The following is a 23,821-nucleotide window of genomic DNA, read 5'->3' as shown; positions in this document are numbered from 1 at the left end:
AAGAATGAAATCGTCAGGGTTTTTACGACGTTTAAGAGCAATGTCAGCAAAAAAATGTTGCAACAGAAAGAGTCAGTGGGAGAGCATGAGTATAACATCTTCTGCCACTATTCCTTTCAGTTCATAATTGGAAATAACAAGGGTGAGGTGGTTGCTGTTTGTAGATATCTGGATGTTTACATTACATGACCATGGTGACTGGGGACTTGCAGGTCAGGCACAGCATCCTGAATCAGGTCTGTGCTCTGACCTGGTGCTATGAAGTTTTAGCAGGAGTGTGGATAAGCATTCAACTATAAAGATTCATCATGAAGCGAAAACACAATGACTGACTTTTAGAGACTAGTAAGAGGGGTATCCGTTGAGCCCTGCATAGAAGGATATTATATAGTCATGTGCATAGATCATTAGCCCCTACTATAGCTTTGGTAGATTGGCTGATGCGTTGCAGAGGCATGTTCAGAGTTAGCTGAATATGAAACATTGATGTCTTGCTGATAAGAGCTGAATTCTGTCTGCGGGATGGCCAGGGGGGTCCCTGCACTGCCCATGCCAAGAGCACCCCGTCTCCACCAGCAGTTACATGGCGGTGCTACTGCCATGTAACCACTGGCGGAGAAGGGGGTCGTAATCCCCACGGCAGCGCTGCATGTAGCACTGCCCTGGCGGATTAGAAATGCCAGCACTGCCAGCCCCTCCTATGGAGAAAAATGGTGGTGCTGGCAGGCGGTCTGACCTTGACGCAACCGCCACAGTCGTAATGTGGTGGTTTGATCACCATATTGGCGGCGGTCCAACCACCACTGTGACCCACCAGGATCGTATTAGGGCCCCTAGAGATTGAGCACATACCAGCCTGCCATGTGTCTCGACCTGCACCACTTGAACATAGTAAGTCAGTGGGCAGAGGCAGATCACGGTAGGCCAGCCACCCTGGATACTAGTCTGCACAGAACTGCAGGGACACCTTAAGGATTTCAGGGACAATGGCCCAAACGTATATTGGGGGTCCCCTTTTCAGAACAGCTTTGAATTTATGATCCAATTTCAGCTCTTTCATGCTGTCTTTGCTCAGGTCACTCATACCCCACTGACACACTGGTCCAAATTTTAAATGTGTTTATATCTAATATTCAGGGACATTGATGTGTGGTTTCAATAATAATATTTGTGACATCACCCATATATGTGAGATCCTGTTTTGATCTAAAAGAAACTTTGTTTATGGATGTTGCATGGTGTTGAAAAACAAACACTTATCTACAAAATCTTTCTTATTTACTTCCACATATCACCCACATTAAAAATAAATTACAGGAAAACGTTTTGTAAAAGAATATGTTTAAGAATCATACAACGTCATCAGACCAAGTCTCTCTGCAGAACCCCCTTAAAGGCGGGGGCCCTGGTCCAGGGCTAACTTTGTCCATGCCTTAAAAAGTCTCTGCAGCATTATTGCGAGTAGTGAAGCTGATCTGTGTCTGAATATAGTGTAGCCTGAGCCCTTGCTGCTGTCAAAAACTCAGAAGACCTATGGTTATGTTTGCCCTTGGGGAGGGATACATTAGCATTTCTTGGCTCTGGGCTGCTGATGGCAGAGCCCCTCTGAGTACCAATACTCTCCTCATACAACCAGAGGTCCCGGTACTCAAGGGGAAATAGTGAAAACATGCCAGTACTCAGTACTGGCACATTTGAAGCACTGAGCATAATCTAAATCTTTTGATTTGAAACGTTTACATTCATGATCAGCAGCGGCCGCAGCAAATCTCTTGGGGAGGGGTGGGAGGAAGGATGGGGGGTAAATAAAAAATAAATAATTAACAAAAAACATACCTTTTTCCCGTTGTCGCCACCTCCTGTCGCATTGCTCCTCTGGTCTTCTTGTGGTGTCCCAGCATTCACTGAATACATAGCATAGCATCTAAGCAGTGTCAGGATTAGTCTGAGTGGCTCGGACTGCCGCTCAGACACAAGCCTGGGGTTTGTGCTGTTTCTCCAGCCCACTGTGTATACAGCCAGGTTGGAGAAACCTAAGTGCACATGTGTGTTTGGCCAGCCTGAGACGGCCGGCCAAACACACGTGCACACTTAGTGCACTCTCCTCTCCTTGCACCTACCACAGCCCAGCCCATCCCCGCCCCACCCTGAACACACTGCTGGCTGAGCCAGCAGATGAAAGATAAAATGAGAATTAAGTATTGTTTTATCTTTCATGTCCTGGCTTAGCCAGAGGGGTGACACTGCTTCCCCATTACGAAGGAGCCATCCCTGTCTGTGATGTGTAAAGGGAAGAGTTTAGCTGAAGGCGGTCATTAGAAAATCAATCACTGTCCCTAGTGCGTCTGCAAGTTCTCTTTATGGTGCAATTTCATGATGGGTGTTAGTGCTTCACTGAAGGAGCTGAGACAGTAGAAGGGGTGTGAGTAATATGTATCCCACTAAATTCTGGAAAGAAAGCAAATTCAAAAGCTAGTGAGTTTGGGTTAAATTTTGAGCAACTGAACTTGTGAATAGACATGGGGATGAATATGAGCTGCCATCGCATAGAAAGAAATTGACATTTCTATAAAGAATAGAAGGATGGATTATTGGAGCTACTGCGAACACACCAGCAGATGCGCAGCAGATGAGATCGTGCTCTGCATCAAAAAAGTCACATTTTACAATATGGATAATATCTGGTAATGCAAAGTCTTTGGGACATGTACAAGACTAAGAGTTCTTGAAGTCAAGTACAAGTTCAATTCAACTTTATTCGGTTTTGCATAGAACCATAAAAGACAGTACAATGCATCAGTACCATTATAAACCATGGTTTAAACAATCACATTCATCCTAAGCAAACAGATATAAACAGGGGATAGACTTCTAAATCAACCCTTCATTGATTTCCTTCATCTCACTGTCACTTTAAGAAATGAACACACACTGAAACATACATCTGGACTTCGTAAAAGCTGAAGTTAAAATAACGCCTCTTTGCATTTCCTAAAATCGAGGTGTTTTAAAATTGGCTTGAAATAAAGTACAAGCAGACCTCTATATTATTTGCAAAAGTACAAAAAGTGCAACAAAGTTTGTTTTTCCAATGAACTGTCACAAGGGCAGGCTAAATTGCACGCTCTTTGATTAAAAGTGCCTTCCCAAAAACTAAGAAGATGCCATACAGTACCTGCCCTGAAATAGAATAAGAGCGATCTCTCCCAAGAAGAAAGAGGTAAAGACAGATAGATCACTAGTACCTCTGGAATTCTAAGCACAGTATACTCCCTCCCTGACTGTGCTTTTGTTAGACTCAGGGCATAATCTGTTAGATTGGCAAAAACTGTGAAATCTGGCCTTAAATACTTTTTTGTCTGCTTTTGATAAAGTTCTTGGTGCATGAAACATATCAGATAAACCTAACACACAAAACAGTTTGCAGACGTATCATAGTCAGGGCATAGACCGGCCCCTATCTAGTTTGAAACAGTCTAAAATAATGTCCCTGCAAAGACTGGCATGGGCATTAGTCCATATGTTAACCCAAAGTAAAAGTGTGGCTAATTTGATTTATGTGTAATGAAGGATTGGCTCCACAGGAATAAAGTAGGAACTGGGGGGCAGATGGAGCAATCGTCTGCATAAACGGTTCTCCTCTGACTATATGGAGAAAGGATTAAAATAGTCCCAAACCCCTCATCATACAGAGCCATGGGAACACATTGTGCATTGAAAATTTTAAATAGGATGCAATTGAACCCTTCCTTGTTGCCTGGGGAATAGCGAAAAGGGCCCCACCCGACCTACTCAGTTACAAAAGAGCAGTCATCTGTGGCTGCCAATATCCCGAAGAGTTGAAGAAGATTCCAAGATAATAAAAATTGTTCAGACTATGCAGGGGTTGATTATTAATGCACATCGAAGCAGCCCCTTTTTTGCCTGGCCCACATGCCATGATGTGGGACTTTCCAAAATTAGTAATTAAATCGAGGTTACTCATAAAAAATACAAATGCTTCTACCAGGGAGTGCAAAGCTCTGGGAGTCCGAGACAGGAGAATCGCATCAAGTGCATAGGCTAAACCAGGGACCAACTGATTCCCTATTTTTGGAACATCAATGGTCACACTGGAAAAATGTGAGCCCAAATTATTCATATAAACAACAGAGGCACCAGGATACATCCTTGATACACCAGCGCAAGTGGAAAAAAGTCCAACATTTCACCTGCAGAAATGTAACTTACATAAGTGGTTAGATTTTCATGCAATGTGTGTAGAAAGTTCACCAGAGCCAGATCCATTCCCAGATCCAATAGCATCAACCAAAGTTTCGCTCTAGTCACACAGTCAAATGCTGTGGATAAATCCGTAAAGGCCAGGTACAGTGGACAGTGCCTGGCTACAGTGTATTTGCCAAGAATCAAATGTAAATTCAAGCACTGTTACACCATACATAGCCCTGTGCGAAAACCAAACTGAAAAGGGCACATTATTTTGGTTTATCTATTCTCTCATATGTTCAAAAACCAATCTGCCCACAATCCTAACATTGCTATCTAATAAAGAAATCAGACTGTCGCACTTAGGCAAATTCTGTTCCCCCTTTTTAAAGATAGGGACTATTATGGATGTTCCCTGGAGTGTGGGATATTGTTACATAGAGAGTTCTTAAAGACATCCACACAGGTATTGTAATCACCAACAATGATTGTGGAGTTTCTTTGGAGTTGAAGAGAAGACATTAGGTGAAGAAACTCTGAATGAAAATGGTCATTGTAGCCTCAGGGTCAGTAGATGATTGTAATACTAAAAAGGGGGCCTTAGGAACACGTGTTGCAGTTAGCAAACAATTAAAGGTAGGTTTGTTTGGTGCTGGTTAAAGAGAGGCATTGGAGATTGTTGAATAATGTATAATGTAATGATGCCCACTTAGAAATGGTTTATCTCTCACTGCTGCTCTAAACAGGGGTCTAAGGTTGTATTCCACTGTGCCCATCCCAAGAACATATCTAGTGTATCGTACTAAAGTACAGAGTGTAGTCCATGGGTCCTGGAAGAAAGTGTCTTTACAGTGGCAAATGTATACCTGTTAGCCACTTGACTTAAATTGTGGGTCATGTGGAGCACTGAAATCGGTAATCCTATTAAGGTGAACAGAAAATTGTCTATACCTGTAGTGTGTTCATTTACTTCATGGCCACAAACCGTATAGGACGCTGTCACAATGAATGTACAATGTAATCAGTGAGGTCATCAATGATGTAATTTAGGTTGTTGTCAGTGATGTCCTCAATTATTGTAAGCACGTCATGAGTGATGTAATGTGAGGTCAGAAGCAGTGCATGGTGGGGGCGCAAGTTATAGTTAGCTCAGTAAAATATAGCTGGTGAATTTCAGCGAGTAGTTTTTTTTTAAAAACATTATTTTTTATATTATAACAACACCTAACTATAACATCACTAGAACCTTTGTTTTTTTAGTGAATTTCTGGGGGGTTTTGATCATATGCCCAATCCCCTTAGATAACTTGCAGCCAATGATCTGGCATCACTCATCCAGGGGTCAGGCAGCCACAAGGGTTTGGTTTTAAGGCACAGGCCAGAGGCCAGGCCATACCACCATTTCCTTGATGCTTATGGCCAAAGGCTGGGCAATGTGTAGCACAAGGGGGTGGGATGTAGGACCTGGCCAGAGGCCTTCAGCCACGACCAACGAGGACAATGGCTGCAGGTTGCCCAAGGGGAGAGGTGTATGCTTATATTTGAATATGCTAAAGTATACAATAAAGTGATGGTTGCAATGCTTCAATTAATCTCAGCCACTAGCAATTACTTGGGCCACGTCCCAGTTCGTCATTATTTTGCACATCAGTCTTGACCCTGATGCAATGGGAACAGGCCAGCTTGAACAGGCAAGCCAAGCCCTCCCTGCATCAGAACAGAAGCAAACTAGGACCAGCTTCGACCTAGTTGGGCTCACCAGCCAGATATAGCTTGGTTCTGGTGACATTAGTGTCTGAGATTAATTCCAACATTTCATCTATCATTTTGTGTATACTTCAGTATGTCGTTCTAAGTGGGACGGGTATGCCCAAATGTGGACCCCATGTACACTGTCTTTCAGTAATCAAGGTTGCTCATTACTAAAGATGTAGCAAGCTCCACATGGTGTTTAAACTGCAGTGATAGGAACACTTTCCTGAGTAAGGATAGTTGTAGGTTTTCATCTTTGAGTGGTCCACTTATCTATGTCAAACATGAGCCCCAAATGTCATACTTTATGTGCTTGAGCTTCAACAGGAGGAATGAGATGGCTGACCCTTGTGGTACTTCGCATGTTGCCTTTTGAGAAAAGGATTTATCTCGGTCTGTTTACACTTATCTGCTCTCATTATGGAGGAAGGAGTGGATCCACATTTGTAGCATGTCTAATACCCCAGTACAGTCCTCAAGCTATTTGACAGAATTCCATGTTTCCACGGGGTCCACTGTGTCATACTCAGCCTAAAGGTCGATGAGTATTAGTACTGACTGCTTGCTTTCATCAACGGTAATGAGGATATCCTCCCTAATATTTGCAAGAGCCATTTCTGTTCCTCTTAATCTGAAGCTTAGCTTGTGATCTTGCCCTTCAGTACGTTACTTGGCAAGGCTGATAGTTGGAGAGGTCCTAGGTTTACTTTTGTGTTTTTGAGGAGAAAGATAATAAAGTTTTTCTCCTATTGGATTAGCACTATTACCTTCAGCAGGGAATCATTTAGGACATTTGTGACACCTATATCTAATATTGGGAAAAATGCTTCATAGATACTACAGGACACAATTCACATCAAAGTTATATGCTTTATGTTTTTGTGGTAGTGCAAGTACCTAGTATTCTTTCAGTAAGTTGAATGTGGAGAAGCAGATCTTGTGACGAGTACAGGTGGAGGGGGATGGTTAACCTATTTAAAGAGATGGCATCCTAAATTTTAATGATTTTAGCTTCAGAGAGGGTCAGGGTGATGATATTAGAGCCTCTGGATTGGTAAGCTCCTGGTAAACAATGACAATTACTTTAGATAAGTATTGGGTTTCAATAATAGGTTTGTCTAAATATGCCCTTTTAGTTATCCCATCTTTGAATTTAGCAATGCCTCATGTCCTCTTCTATCAGTGATTTCTGCCTTTGGCGCTCCAGCTGGAAACCTTTCTCATTTATGATTTGTGAGTTTCACATTGAAAGATTTTTTGGTGACTTTTGATCCAGACTGTGGGCCTGATTCTAACTTTGGAGGACGGTGTTAAACCGTCCCAAAAGTGGCGGATATACCACCTACCGTATTACGAGTCCATTATATCCTATGGAACTCGTAATACGGTAGGTGGTATATCCACCACTTTTGGGACGGTTTAACACCGTCCTCCAAAGTTAGAATCAGGCCCTGTGTCTTTTGTACTGCAGTTAGACCAACTTATTTAAGGTGTATGTAGTAAGTTCAAGTAAAAAATCCATATTTGTCCTTACTTGGAACAGAAGACCCCATTGTAGTACGACGCATTGTGGCCTTGCGGAGCTTCATAAATCTCACTTAAGGTTTGTGTCGCTCCTGCACCATGTTGAGTGGTTGCAAGAGTGTCGCAAACCCGGTTATAAATATGGCCCTAAGTGGTATGTATTAACTTCACTGCCACTCAGAATTCGCCATTGCATCCTTGTACAAAGATGTTGAGTATAATGGCAACCGTCAAACATTCCAACTTGAAATGAAAGTAGGTAGAAGTAAAATGCAACTGCTAGGTTGTTTTGTGGTTCAAGCCGCATCATTTTATTGGTGTTTATGCACATTGAGAAGGAGCTCATCATGAGCTGTTGAATCCAAGATTTTAATTTGCATCTTACTCTGCTTTCAAGAGGGAGAGGGACAGCTACATCATTTCAACAACGTTGCAGGTGTGGAATGGTACATTTTGATGCTGCCATTTCTTCTGCCCCTCTTCTCCACCTTCCACTTAAATGCAATGCTGATGTGAGAGTGAGGAAATATGTGGTGGTGCTTCTATTTAAAGACCATAGTTCAATTCTCATTGGTTCATCAAAGCACAAACAGTAGGACTGTGATTGTCACATGGGCTACTTTTCCCCAGTTCTATTAGTTGCTCTAAAAGTATTGTTTCGCACTTAAGACCCATCTGAAGTGATATTCCAAATACATAGCTTGATAATGTATCCCAAATATGGATCCATGTAGGAACGTAAGTCAGCAGTTGTGATTTATCACAAGTTTCTGTGGTGGAACACAACACAACTGCTGTATTAAAAATCAGACTTTTCTGCGTAGTTGGCATGTAAATATATCAGTGGTATATACAATCTGAACTGTGTATACCTGTAGTATGTAGTAGTTGATAACAATTTCCTAAATGTTTGCTTTCGTCTCCTGCTCATGTCATGGAATTTGGAGTTGTGGTTATGCTGGCATTCCTGCAAGCATTCCTCTCCTGGCACTTGCAGTTGGATGCTGACACTGTCAGGTCAGTCTCCCCAGTACTTGGCTTTTTATTGAAATACCATCCAATTGCTAATTCCAGTTCAAGTCTACGTTTGTGAATTTGTCACATATTTTGATGATGAGGAGCAATATGAAGCCCACTAACAGAAGAATCAAGGACTGTTAGGAAACTGACCCCTGTCTGATCAGAGTGGTTGCAGTCTAAAAGGTAGACGGTAGAGGAGTGTAGATGCACTGCTGGCCACGTTTGAAAGCGGCAAAAGTTTGTAAGGCAAGGGAATGTATAGGGTCGCCGGCCAGCCATATTTAGATTTCGGCTATAAAGGCCTTGATATTTAAATGTATAAAGTCTGACTGTGTGCGGAGAAGAAGCAACCAAGGGAGCACAGCCCAGGATCCAACAGAGCAGACATGGCAGTCACCTCATAGTGCTCAGTGGGACTTGCCATACTGCATCACTATGCTGGTGGTCATTTTGCAAATTGTAGTTTCTTCTGAAAACTAGCACAGAAGCCTCTTGCAGCAATCGTAAAATAGAATAAAGCACTTCATGACAGAGTTTCACCAAATGACACACTTTTCATCAATTCAAAGATAGTGAGCATGTTATCATTCTTAAGCAATAATGCGAACTTAGTGTAATTTTCTACCAGTGGAGTCAATAAAGAACACTGACTTTTTGGCATAATTGTGTGTCATTCAGCATACCAACATACCCTGGTTTCATACATTCTAGTCAAAAGACTTGACTAACAATGACAACAGCGCCACACGTAGTGCAACCACCACCGTGCTTACAAAATCTGGGGAAGCCTCCAAAAAAATGGAAACAATGGGTCAGGATTTTTGAGAACTACATCATTGTGACTGATGCTTCCAAATATGGAGTAACACAGAAAACAGATTTATTGTTTAGTACTTCGTGGCACTCAAGACAGCACGTTTTTGACAACTTACTGGAAGCTGAGGCCCCTCTTCAGTGACACTTTATTTAGCACCCTGACGAAAATGAACAGAGTATTTTGTTAGAATGCCAAAAGTCCTTCAAACTAAAACAGAACACAGAAAGTGTAGAGGAATGTGTTGCAGCATTGAGCATTTTAGTGCCCACCTGCGATTTTGAGAACAATGTGGACGCGTATATTAGAGATTAGTTTGTGTTTAAATGCAATACACATGAGAGGCTTATGTGTTGTAGTGCTCTTAGAAGTCATGGATATTCCAAAAAGCATTTCATTTAAAGTACTAAGTACTAAGTTCTAATTTCCAATAAGGGTAAATCAATAGTGGAGGATATAGAACACGTTTTATGTGAATTCTAGTAACAAAGAGTACAAGGGGCAGTAATAAAAAGCAGTAGAGGGTGCTATAGATGTAGGCGACCATTGTAATTTATGTAAGGAAGTAGGTCACTTTCAAATTGTTTGCAAAAGTGGCAAACATTTCATGAAAGTCAGTAGATTGGAAGTCAGCCATGAAAATTGCTGTGATTTGCTAGGCAATATTGTTTTGACAGTGGACTCGGTGGCATTAGTAGAAACGTCGCCTGCTACTGGCGCTTGGTGTAATGCTTGCATTAGCAATATTGCAATACTGGGAATGGAGGACTCTAGTCATCTATTAATGTTCTTGCTGACCGCACGTGAAATAGCCAATGATAAAAAAATTACTCCCTATTAAAAATACATCAATCCTAAAGCGTGAGAGGTGAAATGCATTGATATGTTAGGGTATATTTGAAGTAACTTCGAATATTTGGGAAGAAAGATTAATAATAATAGTTATGTGGCATAAAAGGGTGGAACATTATTGGATGCAGGAGCAAGGTATCGAGTTCTTTTAGGTGATTTACTGTTTCGAACATACATGGTATATTTTGTGGAAACAGTCCTAATAATGCAGGGAATATTTTGAATAAGTTCCCTGAAGTGTTAAAAAGTCAGGTCGATGTGCTCAAAGTCTTTGAACAGCACATTAAACTAAAATAAGATGCTATTCCTTATGGCCACAAAGTGAGATCTGTTCCTTTGAATGTTTCAGGTAAGCTCAAAAACCTAATTGATGAGTTATGCAAGGAGTAGGTTGTTGCATGCATCTACCCATATACCACCCAAGTTATACTCCTGTGATGCAAAATAAGGCAAAGTTGTGCACAGTGCTGCTTTGCGTTCAGAAGCGGCTCGCGGGGTGTGGAAGGGGCGGGGCGGCGCGGCGCTCAGGGTCAGATTTCAACATTAAAATATAGTAAATAAAAAAAGAAAACTTACCTTGCTCCTCGCCACGTCCGCGCTGCTCCTCTCATTTGTCCTGCTGCATGCACAGGCTCCCAGCCTGCCCTGCGCCAATCCTGGCGCTGCTCAAAGCAGCGTCAGGATTGGCTTGAAGCGCCAGGCTGGAGAGAGCCCGCTGCGCATGTATATTTGGCCGGCCTGAGACGGCTGGACAAACATACATGCACAGTGAGGGGGAGTTCTGATCACTCCCCCTCACACTGTTCTCACTCCTGTGACCCCGCCCCTTTAAAAGAAAAAGATTATAAACAAAGGCCCATATTTATACTCGGTTTGTGCTGAACTAGCGTCATTTTTTTACTCTAATTCAGCGCAAACCTAACTCCGCTGTCATTGCTGCCCGGGAATGACGCTCCTCCCGCCAAATGGAGGAGCCGCCCCTGTTTGCGTTACTTTGGGCAACTTTTCAATGGAAATCATCCGACCACAATACTTTGTGCCAGATTTGTGTCACTTTTGTGATGCAAACCTGACACAACATAGGCTCATATTTGCATTCTTTGGTCCTCATTAGCCTCTGCTTATTCAACAAAAAGCACTTACTAGTCGAAGGGGTCATGTAGGCGATAAGGGGTAAGAACTCCCACCACCTTATTCCTCCCTTAACACTCAAAAGCCTTTATTTGCTACTGACAAGTTAAGGGAGACGCAAGCTGATGGAACCTTTCCTACCTCATTATTTCAGCATGACTAGTCTACTTAGCAAAAGTTCACAAGATGATTAGACCCGGTCTACTAAATCTGCTATTAGCCTGCGCTGCAGGTAAGGGGGAAGGAAAAATGGACTGAGGCCCAGATTTATACTTGCTTTGTGCCAAATTTGTGTAATTTTTTTAACGCAAACTCTGCGCAAACCTAACTCCATATTTATACTTTGGTGCTAGACCCGACAAAGTTTTGGAGTTAAAGTCATTTTTTGCTTCTGGGAAACTAGATGCAAGATAGGCATTTATGTGCAAAAAATTACGATATGGCCTTAGCGCCATATTTATCCCAGCTGTGCTAAAATCAAGCGCGGAGGGAAGGAGGCCTTAAATGATGGCACTAAGCTTTCTTAGTGCCATTATTTAACATCTGGGTCAGGGCAGGCGTTAGGGGACCTGTGGACCTATTTCCATGGTCAAAGATCATGGAATGGGCCCAGAGGTGCCCTTCCCTAGCCCCAGGGACACCCCCACCCACACCAGAGGGAAGCCAGAGGATGGGGGACAGGTAAGTAAGGTAAGAACAGGTGAGTATATTACATTTTTTTTTAAGTGCCATACAGGAGCCTAACTTGGGCCCCCTACATGGCACTGGGCCCAATGGCCATGCCCAGGGGACATATATCCCCTGGGCATGGCCATTGCAGTGGTAGGCATGACTAAGGCAGGAGTCATGTCCATGGGGGTTGTGCATCAAAGGATGACGCTAATCTGGTTAGAGGCTTTTTTATGCCTCTAAGCAGACTAGCGCCATCCTTTGATGCATAACCTCCTGTTCCCCTAGACCTCCCCCACCCAGCTAGCATCCTTTTTCATGATGCTAGCTGGGCTTTACCGCCAGCTACCGTCACTCCATAAATATGACACCGACTGGCGTCTTGGAATGGCACTAGCTTTCTCACGCAAAACTGCGTTAGCACAGTTTTGCGTAATAAGGTATAAATCTGGGCCTGAGTCTTTGCTTGGCAGCAGCACACAATTTTATAGGAACAGTCACAGACATGGGAATAGATCTTCAAGGGCAGCTGAAGCTGAAGGCATTGTTCAACTAGCAGCATCCCAATCACAAAACAGCACGTAGCTGAATAGAAACCTGCATTAATATTGGTAGATAAGGCCCTATTTGTGTGCTGTTCAGCTTCCCCCTTTGAATATTGGCTTGTCCAGGTTTGACTAGGTGGTCTATCTTAAAAAGGAGGCCAAGAAAATTGTTTCTGTAAATGTGTACAAAATAATATTTTCAGTGATTATCTAACGAGTGGCAGAGCTGTTCCCTATGCTCTTGAATTCATGAAAACAGAAAAATAAGTCTTAAGATATAAAATGATTATTGATGGCTTTGAAAAAGGCACATGCAGTTATATTCTGTCACAAATGTCCCATTTCCTTCTCAGAAATGCCCTTACTGAACCATAGAGAATAGCAGTACTGCAAAACCTACTGACTAGTCTTAAGGCTAATACTTCGAGCAGTACTTATTCTAGAGCTTAATTTATGCTGGTGGTTACATGTGGAAGGGATTGTCACAGATTTTTGTGGACCAGGACTTATTTTTCATCATCCCAGTTTAACCCAGAGCAAGACAAATAAGGGCAGAAATAAGAGAAAGAAGATGAAAGGTAAAGATATGAAAACGGTGGGAAAGGAACCAATAGAATGTGTAGGTTGGGGGAAGAAAAAAGCATGGAGTGGAATCAAAACTAGGCGGACTTAATGCAGTATGCTCGTAAAGTATAGACATAAAATTGTTTGATTCAGATAATGCAAGAATAAGGCTAGAAGTGAAAGAGTTATAATAATATGTTTCAGATTCTCTTGTGGCTGAACACCTGCCATTTAAATGACATTCTTGTATTAGTGACTGTCATATGAACTGGGTGCTAGGACCTTGTAAATCTGGTCCCACGTGCACTATTATTAAACACATGCACTCATAGGGAGATTGTACCATATGAGTATTTGGTTTGAAAACCCACCTGCCTGGACTGATGTAATTGAACCGAAAAAAGTGTCACTGATTGCACTATAAATCCCACTACAAGCCACAACACTATTGTGTGAAATTGGGTTGTTGTGTGACTGAGGTGTGAGCCATGGTCAAGCAGCAGCCACAATCCTTAACAGAGAAAGGTACAAACCAACCCCAAATAAACTTGTGCTCAACCCCCTGGTAGCTTGGCACACAGCAATCAGTCTTAACTTAGGGACAATGTGTAAAGTATTTGTGCAATACTTCAAACAGTAATAAAGTGAAAATACCACACAAATAGGATCCTACACCAAGTTAGAAAAACAGAACCTTCTTTAATAAATAAAACAAGATCAAAACAACAAAATCCCAATCAGTAACACAAAAGATATGCAATTTTAAAGATTTTAGTTGAAATAGCCCCAAAAAGCACAAAGCTTCAACTGTGGCTTTCTGGTCATGCCCTATCAGGACAAAGTCACAAGTTCAGGCTGACAGCGATGGAGCGCAGGCCAGCTACTGGGACCCAGTTAGGCCCACTGAACACAGTACTTTAAATCCTGGTTTGTGGAGCATTGAGAGACTTTGCATTGAAAATGTGTTGCACAGCTGAAGTGAGCCATTGGTTTGGATATGCGGCAGGCTGAGATGCAAGGGCCTGCTTCATCAATGAGGATCCCATTGACGTGGGTTGCAATGCGAAGTATGGAATCGAGGATGCTGCGTGCAGTCAGGACAATACATCGGTTCAGAGGAGAAGCAAAGCTGCAATGTGGAGTCCGGCATCATTGTCAAAGTTGCCATAAATGAGGGATGCAAGGCCCTGCGCCAAGGAAGTGTTATGCAGTGGTAGTTCCAAAGCCATTGCAGCGATGATGCAGATCTTCGTGATGGGTCCAATCCATGCAGCAATGGAGACGGGTCAGTTCTGCTTGGGGATGTGCTGCACAGCAGAGGAGATGCGTCAGTTCTGGTGGATCCAGAGAGGCTGGCAGAGCACCGGAAGCCCACTTCCAAGTGTCCATTACTGGGGTGACATCACTTGGCATGGTAGGCTCATAGATAGCAGAGTCCAGGTGCAGTTGAAATGTCATTGAGAGCCTGCTGTGCCCCTGAGAATTCAGATCAGGAGGCCAGCCAACTGGCCATTGGAGTCACTCTGGGTTCTAGTTTCGAGAGATGCAGGACCAGTCCTTCTTACCAGGCAAGAGGATAGCAGGTATTGAATCAGCACAGCAGGGCAGCAGTTCCTTCAGAGCAGCAGTCCAGCACAGAGGGAGTCCTTTCAGAACCACATCAGTCCTCCTTGCTAGCAGTGTATCCACAAGTCCAGAAGTGTACTGAAGTAGGGGTGTCTGAGGTCCAGTATTTTTAGCCAGTTGTGCCTTCAAAGTGGGGGATAGACTTCTAGAAAAGTCCCCAGGCATCCTGCCTCTCCTGTCCTGGCACCAGACTAACTACAGTGGTATGCAGCCTTTTATGTGGAAGCAGGACACGGTCTATTTAAGTGTAAGTGAGGCTGTGCCCAGCTTCTCCATCCCACCATGCCCAGGATGTGGCATCCAGGCACACCTAAGCTCTCTATTGTGTGTGGCTGTCTAAGAGGAATACACAAAGCTCAGCTGTCAGTTATACCCAGTTATGTGACCCAGGTAAAGGCTACTGGAACCAAATGGCTAAGGCAAGAAAATGCCAACTTTCTAAAAGTGATACTTTCAAAATTGTACTTTAAAATCTGACTTCACACTATACGTTGGGGTTTTAAATTCCAAATCCAGAGACACCAAACAAGAACTGGTTACCTGTTATCCAAAGGGAGAGGTAGGCTTTGCAGTAGTGAAAAAAGAATGTAAGAGTTTTTCACTAGCAGGATATGTAAAACTTCAAAGCATATGTCCTACTTTTTAAATATGGTGCACCCTGCCCTCTAGGCTGTCCAGGGCCTACCTTAGGTGTGACTTTATGTAGTAAAAAAATAATGTTTGGGCCTGGCAGAAAGGATTACTTTGCCAGGCCAAAATGGCAGTTTAGAACTGCACACACAGGCTCCTATGACAAGCTTGAGACATGTCTAAAGTGCTACTTATGTGGGTGGCTGTTAGAAATGGGGGTCCTGGTTGGCAAGGGTAGGCAGCTCAGCCAGACAGGAACCGACACTCTAGTCAGGGCAAGGGAGCTACACGGGCAAGACAAAGGGATGATGGACGGAGTGTTGAAACTTTTCAAACACTCACCCCCAGTCACAGATCTGGGTTGAATCTATCGTTCTTTTGCCCACCATGCCACCCAGTCTGGACCCAGCCATATGCAAATCAGTCTTGACCCTGTTCCCCACATGGGAACAGTCCTGCCCGAACTTCCAGGCCAGGTCTTCTCTGGACCGGAAACAAGCATCCTTGGACCACTTCCCGGGTATCACCCTTCATCAGCAAGGCTAGCTTTCATCCAGCGGCATCCTTTGTGTTGCTAAAGTTTCCCTAAGTGGGAAGGGTATGCCCAGACGTGGGTCCCATGCTCACTGTGCACCCCAGCAGGCTACGACCAGGCAAAACAGCGCTTCTCATGTGCTGGAGAAGGCACACATAGAGGGCTTCTCCTAGTACTCCACCACAGAAATAGAGCACACACTTTTCTCTGAGAAGTAACAAGCAGGGGGGCAGGGGGCATACCACCCAGCCCCTGGAGACAGCTGAGGGGGCACATGGCTGCAGGATCCAGGCAAACAGGCCAGTACCAAGGTCCTGGTGATTGGCAGTCCTTCCAGTGACCTAGCAGGTCACAGGTCAGCATATCATTAGGGAAGTCCCAAAGGTGGTTCCTGGTGAGTCGTTCCAGCAGCATCTAGTGTCCAGTCCATATAGTGTACGAGTGTCTCTCAAATATGGGGAACAACCCCTGTACTTATTCTTATTTTGCCCAACTTCTAGAAGTTGGGAGAAGGTTGCAACCAGCTCTAACCAGATCCAGGAATGCCCCTTCTCTTCCCCACTGGCTCCAGACATTAGTAGGGTGTAAACTAGTCCTTTGTGTCTAGGCAGGGCACAGCCTATCCAAATGTAAGTGTACCCCGCCTCTACCTCGCTCAGCCCAGGAAGACCACTCAGTATGCAGATGTACTCTTATTACACCTCCACCATCCTGGTGTGATGGCTCTCTGGAAAGTATGCACAAAGCCCAGCTATATCTTTAACCAAGATGTGGATTGGAGTCAAGCTGCAAGGCACAAAAGTCATAAGCAAAGAGAAATGGTCACTTTCTAAAAGTGGCACATCAACAATGGTAATAATAAAATCCACCTACACCAGTAGGCAGCATTTCTCACTACCATTCCGACCATACCAAACATGCCCACCCTACCCCTCACAGATCAGAAAATACCACTTAGACATATGAAAGGGCAATTTCAATGCATGCCTTTGAGCAAGGCAACTCTCACAGCATTGGAAAACCAAATAGGCTGTTTGTCACTACTAGGACAGGCCTCACAATAAGGCACATGTACTACCTCTTACCTACACAGCACCCTGCCCATAGGGCTGCCGAGGGCCACCTCAGGGGTGACCTAAATGTAGTAGCAGGGGAGCTCAAGGCCTGACAAATAAAGTTAGATGCCAGGACAATGTGGCAGTAACCTGTGCATGCAGTCCCTGCAGTGGCAGGCCTAAGACAGGCTTGAAAGGCTACTTCTGTGGAGGGTGCAAGCTGCGCTGCAGGCCCACTAGTAGCATTTAATTTACAGGCCCTGGGTACAAGGAGTACCACTATACAAGGGTACTTACAGGTAACTTAAATGTGCCAATCAGGTGTGAGCCAGTCATATCAAAGTTAGAAGATAGTGCACGTGCACTTTAGCACTGATCTGCAGTGATAAAGTGCCCAGAGTCCTAGAGCCAACAAAGAGAGGACAGGAAGACAGGAGGAGGAAGGCAAAATGTTTGGGGATGACCCTGCAAAAAGGGACAGGTCCAATAGCGGCACAATCAATGCTGCAGGCCCACTAATAGAATTTGATTGACAGGCCCTTGGCACAGGTAGTACTACCTTACTAGGGACTTACACATAAAGTAAATACGCCAATTGGGTTACACCAGTTCTACCATGTTATAGGAAGAGAGCACAATCACTTTACCATGGTTTGGCAGTGGTAAAGTGCACAAGAGTCCCAAAAGCCAACACAAATAGGTCCAGAAAGCAGGAGGGTGAAGGTAAAACGTTTGGTGGATGATCATGCAGAAAGGGCCAAGTCCAACAATTGTTGTATGCAGATGCCCTCTTGACATTAACAATATAATAGATGAGGATATTTACATAGGGCATGGGATATTTGAACCCCATGGAGTAGATGAAACCCCCAACTCTGCTTTCTGATCTCAACTCACAGATTCTCAACATATTTCTAACAGTAATTCGTATGTTCCTTGCCTGAAACGTTCTTCAGGCTACAGTATCAATAAAGAGGTGTTTAGGCATCTAGCAGGCACAAAAACCTTAATGGATGTGATGTGCAGCCTTTCTGTCACATACTCCATGATACAGTAAAAACTCAAAAGCAGAACAAGCTGAAATGTCCATAAACCAAAGATGTTCTTGAGCATTTGTATGTGCACGAATGCCTACTAGTCCACAGTTGTGAATATGTAACAACTAGTGCACTATGTCACTATTAAAGTCACAGACATGATACAATGTTTGCATAAGGACACTGGTGCTACGATGATGCACTTGCATGGTATCAACTAATAGTACTGTACAGAATCAGTCATTAGGTATGAAATTGCATTAGTGTATTTCTAGCCTGCACACTAACAAGTCGTCATTCCATTCAAGAGCAGTTGTGACTCTTCACCACAAAATACCATTTGGTCAATGTGTCCTTTTTGTAGGTAGTGGAAAACCAGTCCTGGTGAAAGTATCATATCTTAAAGGATGTCGAAGCATCGCAACCCCCATGACATGCAGGACTCTGACGCTCACTTTTAATGCACGGCGGTTTATCTCTACACAGACACCACCACTGCAATTAATTCCCCACAATACAGAACACGAATACACTGCATCTAACAATGGCATTCTTCCCAGTGCTAGATGAGGAAAGTGATGTAGAATCATGCCTCGGTAGATGGGTGACGGTTCATCATCACGTTGGGAATTATTGTCTCTAACTTCTCACAATATGGTTTCAGTTTTATAACAAATTGCCCTGTACTTTGTGTGAAACTTTTGTTTAGGCATGACATCCAGTATACTTCTCTGATCAAAGAAAGTCTCCTCCCCCTTCTCTTTTTAATAATAATAATTAAATTACAGTGTATCAGTTTATCATTTTATAAAAAAAGATGTATTGCAATCTTTGTCAAAATCACGGACACCCAGGCCATATTTCTGTGATTGAGATTCACTCATCTGTTAATGTCATAGATTGTAATACATAGATTTGGTCGTTAACTGTGGAATGTTAAATTTTTCTACATTTCAATCACTTGTTTTGGCCTCCCTTGGACGGTATCAGATCACAAAAAAGCATGCCTTTTTCATTTTTAGAACATTTCTTAACAATAGTATTTTTACGTTTCAACATGTATTTTGGCAATGGAAACTGATTTGTATCATATCTGTCTTTACTGCACACATCCGATTGGCTGTTTCGAACTTCAAGTGAGTATTATTTCATGTATTTTTAAGTTGTTTTCAATTAGTTGATATTGCACGTTTAATGTTTAAACTCACCCACGCTTTGGTTTTTCCCTATGCATGTTACCTTACGCTTTAATTGAGAAAGTGCACTGCATCTGCACTGCACTAAAAGTACTCTGCCTATGAAGGTCACTTAATAACAACACATCATTTTAAATGCAGTTCTCGCATAAGCGTTTACTTCGATCTTGTAGAGTTCAAGGAAAAGGCCAAGATGTCTGCTGTCTCAATACATTATTTTTTGTTTTAGGTTTTATTGTGTTATGTGAAAAAAGGCATTTGTATAAAAATGAACCGAGCAAGTCCTTATAGGAAAGGCCATCTATGAACACATGAACATTGTGCACCTGTTCAAAAAAATGGTGTGCTCACCTCCGTTTGCGCAGCTGCAGAAGCATTGCAGACATGTATGTGATGTATGCTCCAGTCTTCAGTTTGCAGACATGCCCTCAGTTGTTATCAGTGCAGATGCTCACCACCCATCTAGTAATAACCATAACCGCCACCCACCACGCCACACTCTTTAAATGAAAAACTCACAAATTTTCTTGAAAACATATGACATTTGATTTAATAGTTCCTCTATTGTTGTAAAAACTGTTTATCAAATAATTTCCAAAATGATATGTATGAAGTCTTCATATATTCATGCCCAATGTCTTTTGAGATGTACTCTTCATCTCCGGTATTCACTTTCTGTTCTGCAAGATAGCAAAAAATCACGTAGACATTTCCTATGTTTACAATTTTAGAATATAACTAGCAAATAAACTCAAAATAATACCTATCAGGTGAGCAAAGAAAACATACTTAGCTTGGACACTAAAATGAATATCAGATGTTACAAGGTTGGGTTTGATCCCGCATTCATTGACAATGCTGGCATTTCAACATGTTAACTTTTACAGTGCATTCTGATTCCACGCAGGGCTTCAGATAAGGGATAAAGTACTCCCTGCCATACATTATAAGGATATTGTAAGTCACAGGGGAGTTCCATAACAATATAGAGGAAGGAGGCCGAAGACTGAGCTCCTTTATAAGATTATGGAACTCCGAGGTTACTTGCAATATCCTTATTATGTCTGGCAGAAGGGTGACATGGTCACACCATCACGTTCCATCGAGCCACTTAAAACCTTGATGTGTAGCTCTTTCAGAAAGAAAAAAGCATATTTGCAAACAAGAAGAAAAAATAGGACCTCTGGTGCAAAATTAAACACATCAAAAACATGTCAGATATTTGTTGCAAAAAGATAGACAGTTCAATACAAGTCAGTATTTAAAAAAAACATTGACAAAGCCAACAGGTCTCACCTATTTAAGTGCTTTTGGCTTTGCCAATGTGTTTTAGCGATGATGTACATCAGCATGGCTGCTGTTCAGCATGGCTAAACGTTAGTGGCATAGAGGAGAGTAGTATGGAGTGTCATACAGTGGAATGGAATAGAGTGGCGGAGAGTGGAGTTGAGTGGAGTGGCACAGTGTGATGTGTATTGGAGAGGCATGGTGTGGAGTTCCATAGAGTGGCATACAATTGAGTGGCATAGAGTAGAGTGGACTGGTGTAGAGTGCATTGGCATAGAGTATTGCAGAGTATAGTGGCATAGGGTGTAGTGGCATTGAATGTAGTGGCATTGAATTCAGCAGCGTACAATGCAGAGTCGTTGAAAGCAGTGGCGTAGATTAGAATGGTGGATAGAGGAGTGCAGTGGTGCAGAGGAGATTGGTGTGGCCTAGACTGGAGTGGTGTAGAATGCAGTGACAAAGAGTGCAGTGGTTTAGACTAGAATGGTACAGGGTAGACTAAAGAGGCATTGCATAAAGTTGTGAAGAGTGCAGTGATGCAAAGTAGAGTGGTGCAGAGGGCAGTGGCATGGAGTGGTGTAAAGTGGAGTGGTGCAGAGTACAAGGCAGTGGTGTGGAGTGGTGCAGAGTAGAGTGGAGTGGCATAGAATGGAGTATTAATGGTTTGGTAGCAGACTGCCATTGCAGAAAACACACTTTCAATTGAAATGACCATTACATTTGCACAGATATACAGTTTTACTAATAAAACAATACAGTGCACAAATTCTGATATATTCTGAAATACTTACACATTTCAGTTAAATGTGGTCATGTGCTGGAAAAGACCTCTTCCCTACCCCTAGTATCCAGCAAGATTGTCACATAAATCCTCTCACTTTGACGTCAGAGAAAGAAAAGTAAACAAGCACTCTCAGAAGACAGTACCTGATATTTGACCCAGGTCCTTGAATGCACAGCAAATGTGATGAGGAAACAAACAAGATTTACATGCCTTGTTACAAAAAAGGGAGCACTTGGAAGGATACTGTAAATAACTGGGCAAGGGAAGGTACGAACTCCAGCTGGACAGCCTAAAACAAAAAAAGCCAGTAAATGGAAATCAAGAAAATGTGAGTTACAAACCACAAAGTCAATGACAAGCAACAGGCAGAAAGCATTTGTATGTCTGCTTTCTGAGTGTCCCCAAGATGCCTTAACCAAACCAGACAACTGCGCTTTCTTTTAGCCTGCAAACTAAAAAGCTGTAGCAAAACAGAATGTGTAGAAATATACAGAAAGATTCTAAGTTTTCTGTAATTATCTAAGGATTGCTAAAACTAATCATAACAAGCCAAACACTCAATAGAGAGAAAGAAAGAAAAGCAATGTTTTATTTTTGTTGCTCTAAACAGCTGCTCTGTGACCTGACCTGCCTTTCACCTCCGATTCTGGCTCTTGCGGCTGGCATTGTGATATCAGACTTTGACTGCAGTAACTTATTACAGTCGAACTCTGACGTCTTTTCTTTGTGATTGGTGACTGAGTGCGTCACTACTCACCGGTTATAAACAAATTAGTGATGTGCATTTATACAAGGATTGCCGAAACCCATGTATTTTGATGCATTAACTTACCACTTATTCCATCTGTGATGTCGTATATTCATATATATACATGTATATGTGTGTGTGTGTTTGTGTGTGTATATATGTATATATGTATATATATCTATATATTAGTGTGTATATATATATATATATATATATATATATATATATATATATATATATATGTATATATTTATATTCTGCAATCCCTGTGTAAATGAAAATCTCTAATTTCTTTACAATCAGCCTTTACCAGCCCTTGAAGCATAAAAACCCTTACCTCCCTTTACCTCTATCCGCCCCTGAACCCTAAAAACCCTTAACTTTCTTTACCTCTTCCCTCTGCTGAACTCTAATAACCCTTAACTCATTTTACATCTACACTCCCCTGAACCCTAAAAAACCCTTACCTCCATTTAACTCTACCCTCCCTTTGCCAATACGTTATCAGAGCACTAATAAGACATTAGGGAAATGGGCATATCACAAGCAGTGGTGCAAAGACCTTCATAGTTCACCCAACCCTTTCTACCGTAAGATGAGCCGCACTGCTTGGAGTTCTGAGCCCTCATATTGACCTTCACATAGATCCTTAATCCTCAGCTAAATAGAATTTGTTCACAATTTATGATCATGTGTTTTTTGTGCAATTACCACCGCCTGCGCAGTTTGCTTACAAAAATGTCCCCAGATTAAACCTGCCAAAATACTGGCTAGCAAAATATTGGACATTATAAATGTGCAAACCTCAGACCATGAGAAAAATGTTACAATTACGTAATCGTCGCACATTTCGAGGTGTGCGCATTGGTGCAGTGCAGTTATATTACACTCCAATCCTGCACCCTCCAGTACCTGAAAGGACTGGTGTATTTTTACCACACCACTTTTTACGCAGATGTAGCACCCATGGCCCTGATGTGCCCTCACAGATGATCCTTAAAATGTCTTGAGGCAAAGTTTTAGGTACAGCTTTGAACCACTGCCCCCGCCATCCCACTGCCCTTGGTGTGTTCCATACTTTGTACAAACATACATTTTCTGAGTGAATTGAAGTCTAAATATCATCATATTTACTATGGTATGCATTTTCCACAGTGAACACAACATTTTTTAATGCTTCAGCTCTTCTGGCGCAGAACAACACTAACATTTCTTTGGTAAGTAACTTTTTATGTGCATGTTATTATTGTCAAAAGAAATATTGAACAGCACTTCAAGAGCTAATATCCAAATCACAGTTGTGTTGTCTCTACTTCCATTCAAGCTGTGAAGCTAGAGCCCGTGTAGTATGAATACTTAAAAAAAGAATTGTATGTGGCAATAAAAATACATCATAAGCAAAACAGGCAACGAATAAGGTTTCCATAGCAATAGAGTGATGCTGAAAAAATGTTGTACTTGTACAAGTGACTGCAAGCAATTTATTCAAATATTATTTGGTAATCATACACAATAAAGCTGCAGCAGTCTAACTAGAAACAATATAGAGAAAGGAAGAGCAGATATCCCATAGGTGCATATCGTTGTTAGGGGAACAGGCATTTTCATCCTTTAGAATGTATGCTGCAGCATAACATTGGGCAATAAGAAATATCACGTTCTCTAATTCAGTCGAAAAACTGCTTTCTATTTCTATGAACTACTTATGTGCTTTTGGGATACACGTAGCTGTCACTGGGAGCGATTACAAATTGAGATGGCGAACTTCTAAGTGGGGTAGAGGACTTCGCATGTTGTCACTGCATTGTAGGTGATGTAGCAGATCGTGGAGAGGATGGCAGCCGGC

At 42.4% G+C, this 23,821-nt stretch overlaps 1 protein-coding gene across 2 annotated transcripts in view; it reads left to right on the top strand.

The window, feature by feature from the left end:
• SLC4A5 (solute carrier family 4 member 5) overlaps positions 1-23,821 on the top strand; it is a 706,789-nt gene that overhangs the window by 486,831 nt on the left and 196,137 nt on the right. For both annotated transcript variants that reach the window (XM_069214106.1, XM_069214105.1), the window contains one exon: positions 23,131-23,192. In XM_069214106.1, the coding sequence (XP_069070207.1) occupies positions 23,131-23,192 (62 nt within the window). The remainder of the gene's footprint in view (positions 1-23,130; positions 23,193-23,821) is intronic.

The sequence above is a fragment of the Pleurodeles waltl genome, chromosome 11 (assembly GCF_031143425.1).
Source record: "Pleurodeles waltl isolate 20211129_DDA chromosome 11, aPleWal1.hap1.20221129, whole genome shotgun sequence".
Lineage (NCBI taxonomy): Eukaryota > Metazoa > Chordata > Amphibia > Caudata > Salamandridae > Pleurodeles > Pleurodeles waltl.
The sequence above is the reverse complement of the archived record's forward strand: the minus strand, read 5'-3'. Positions and strand labels throughout refer to the sequence as shown.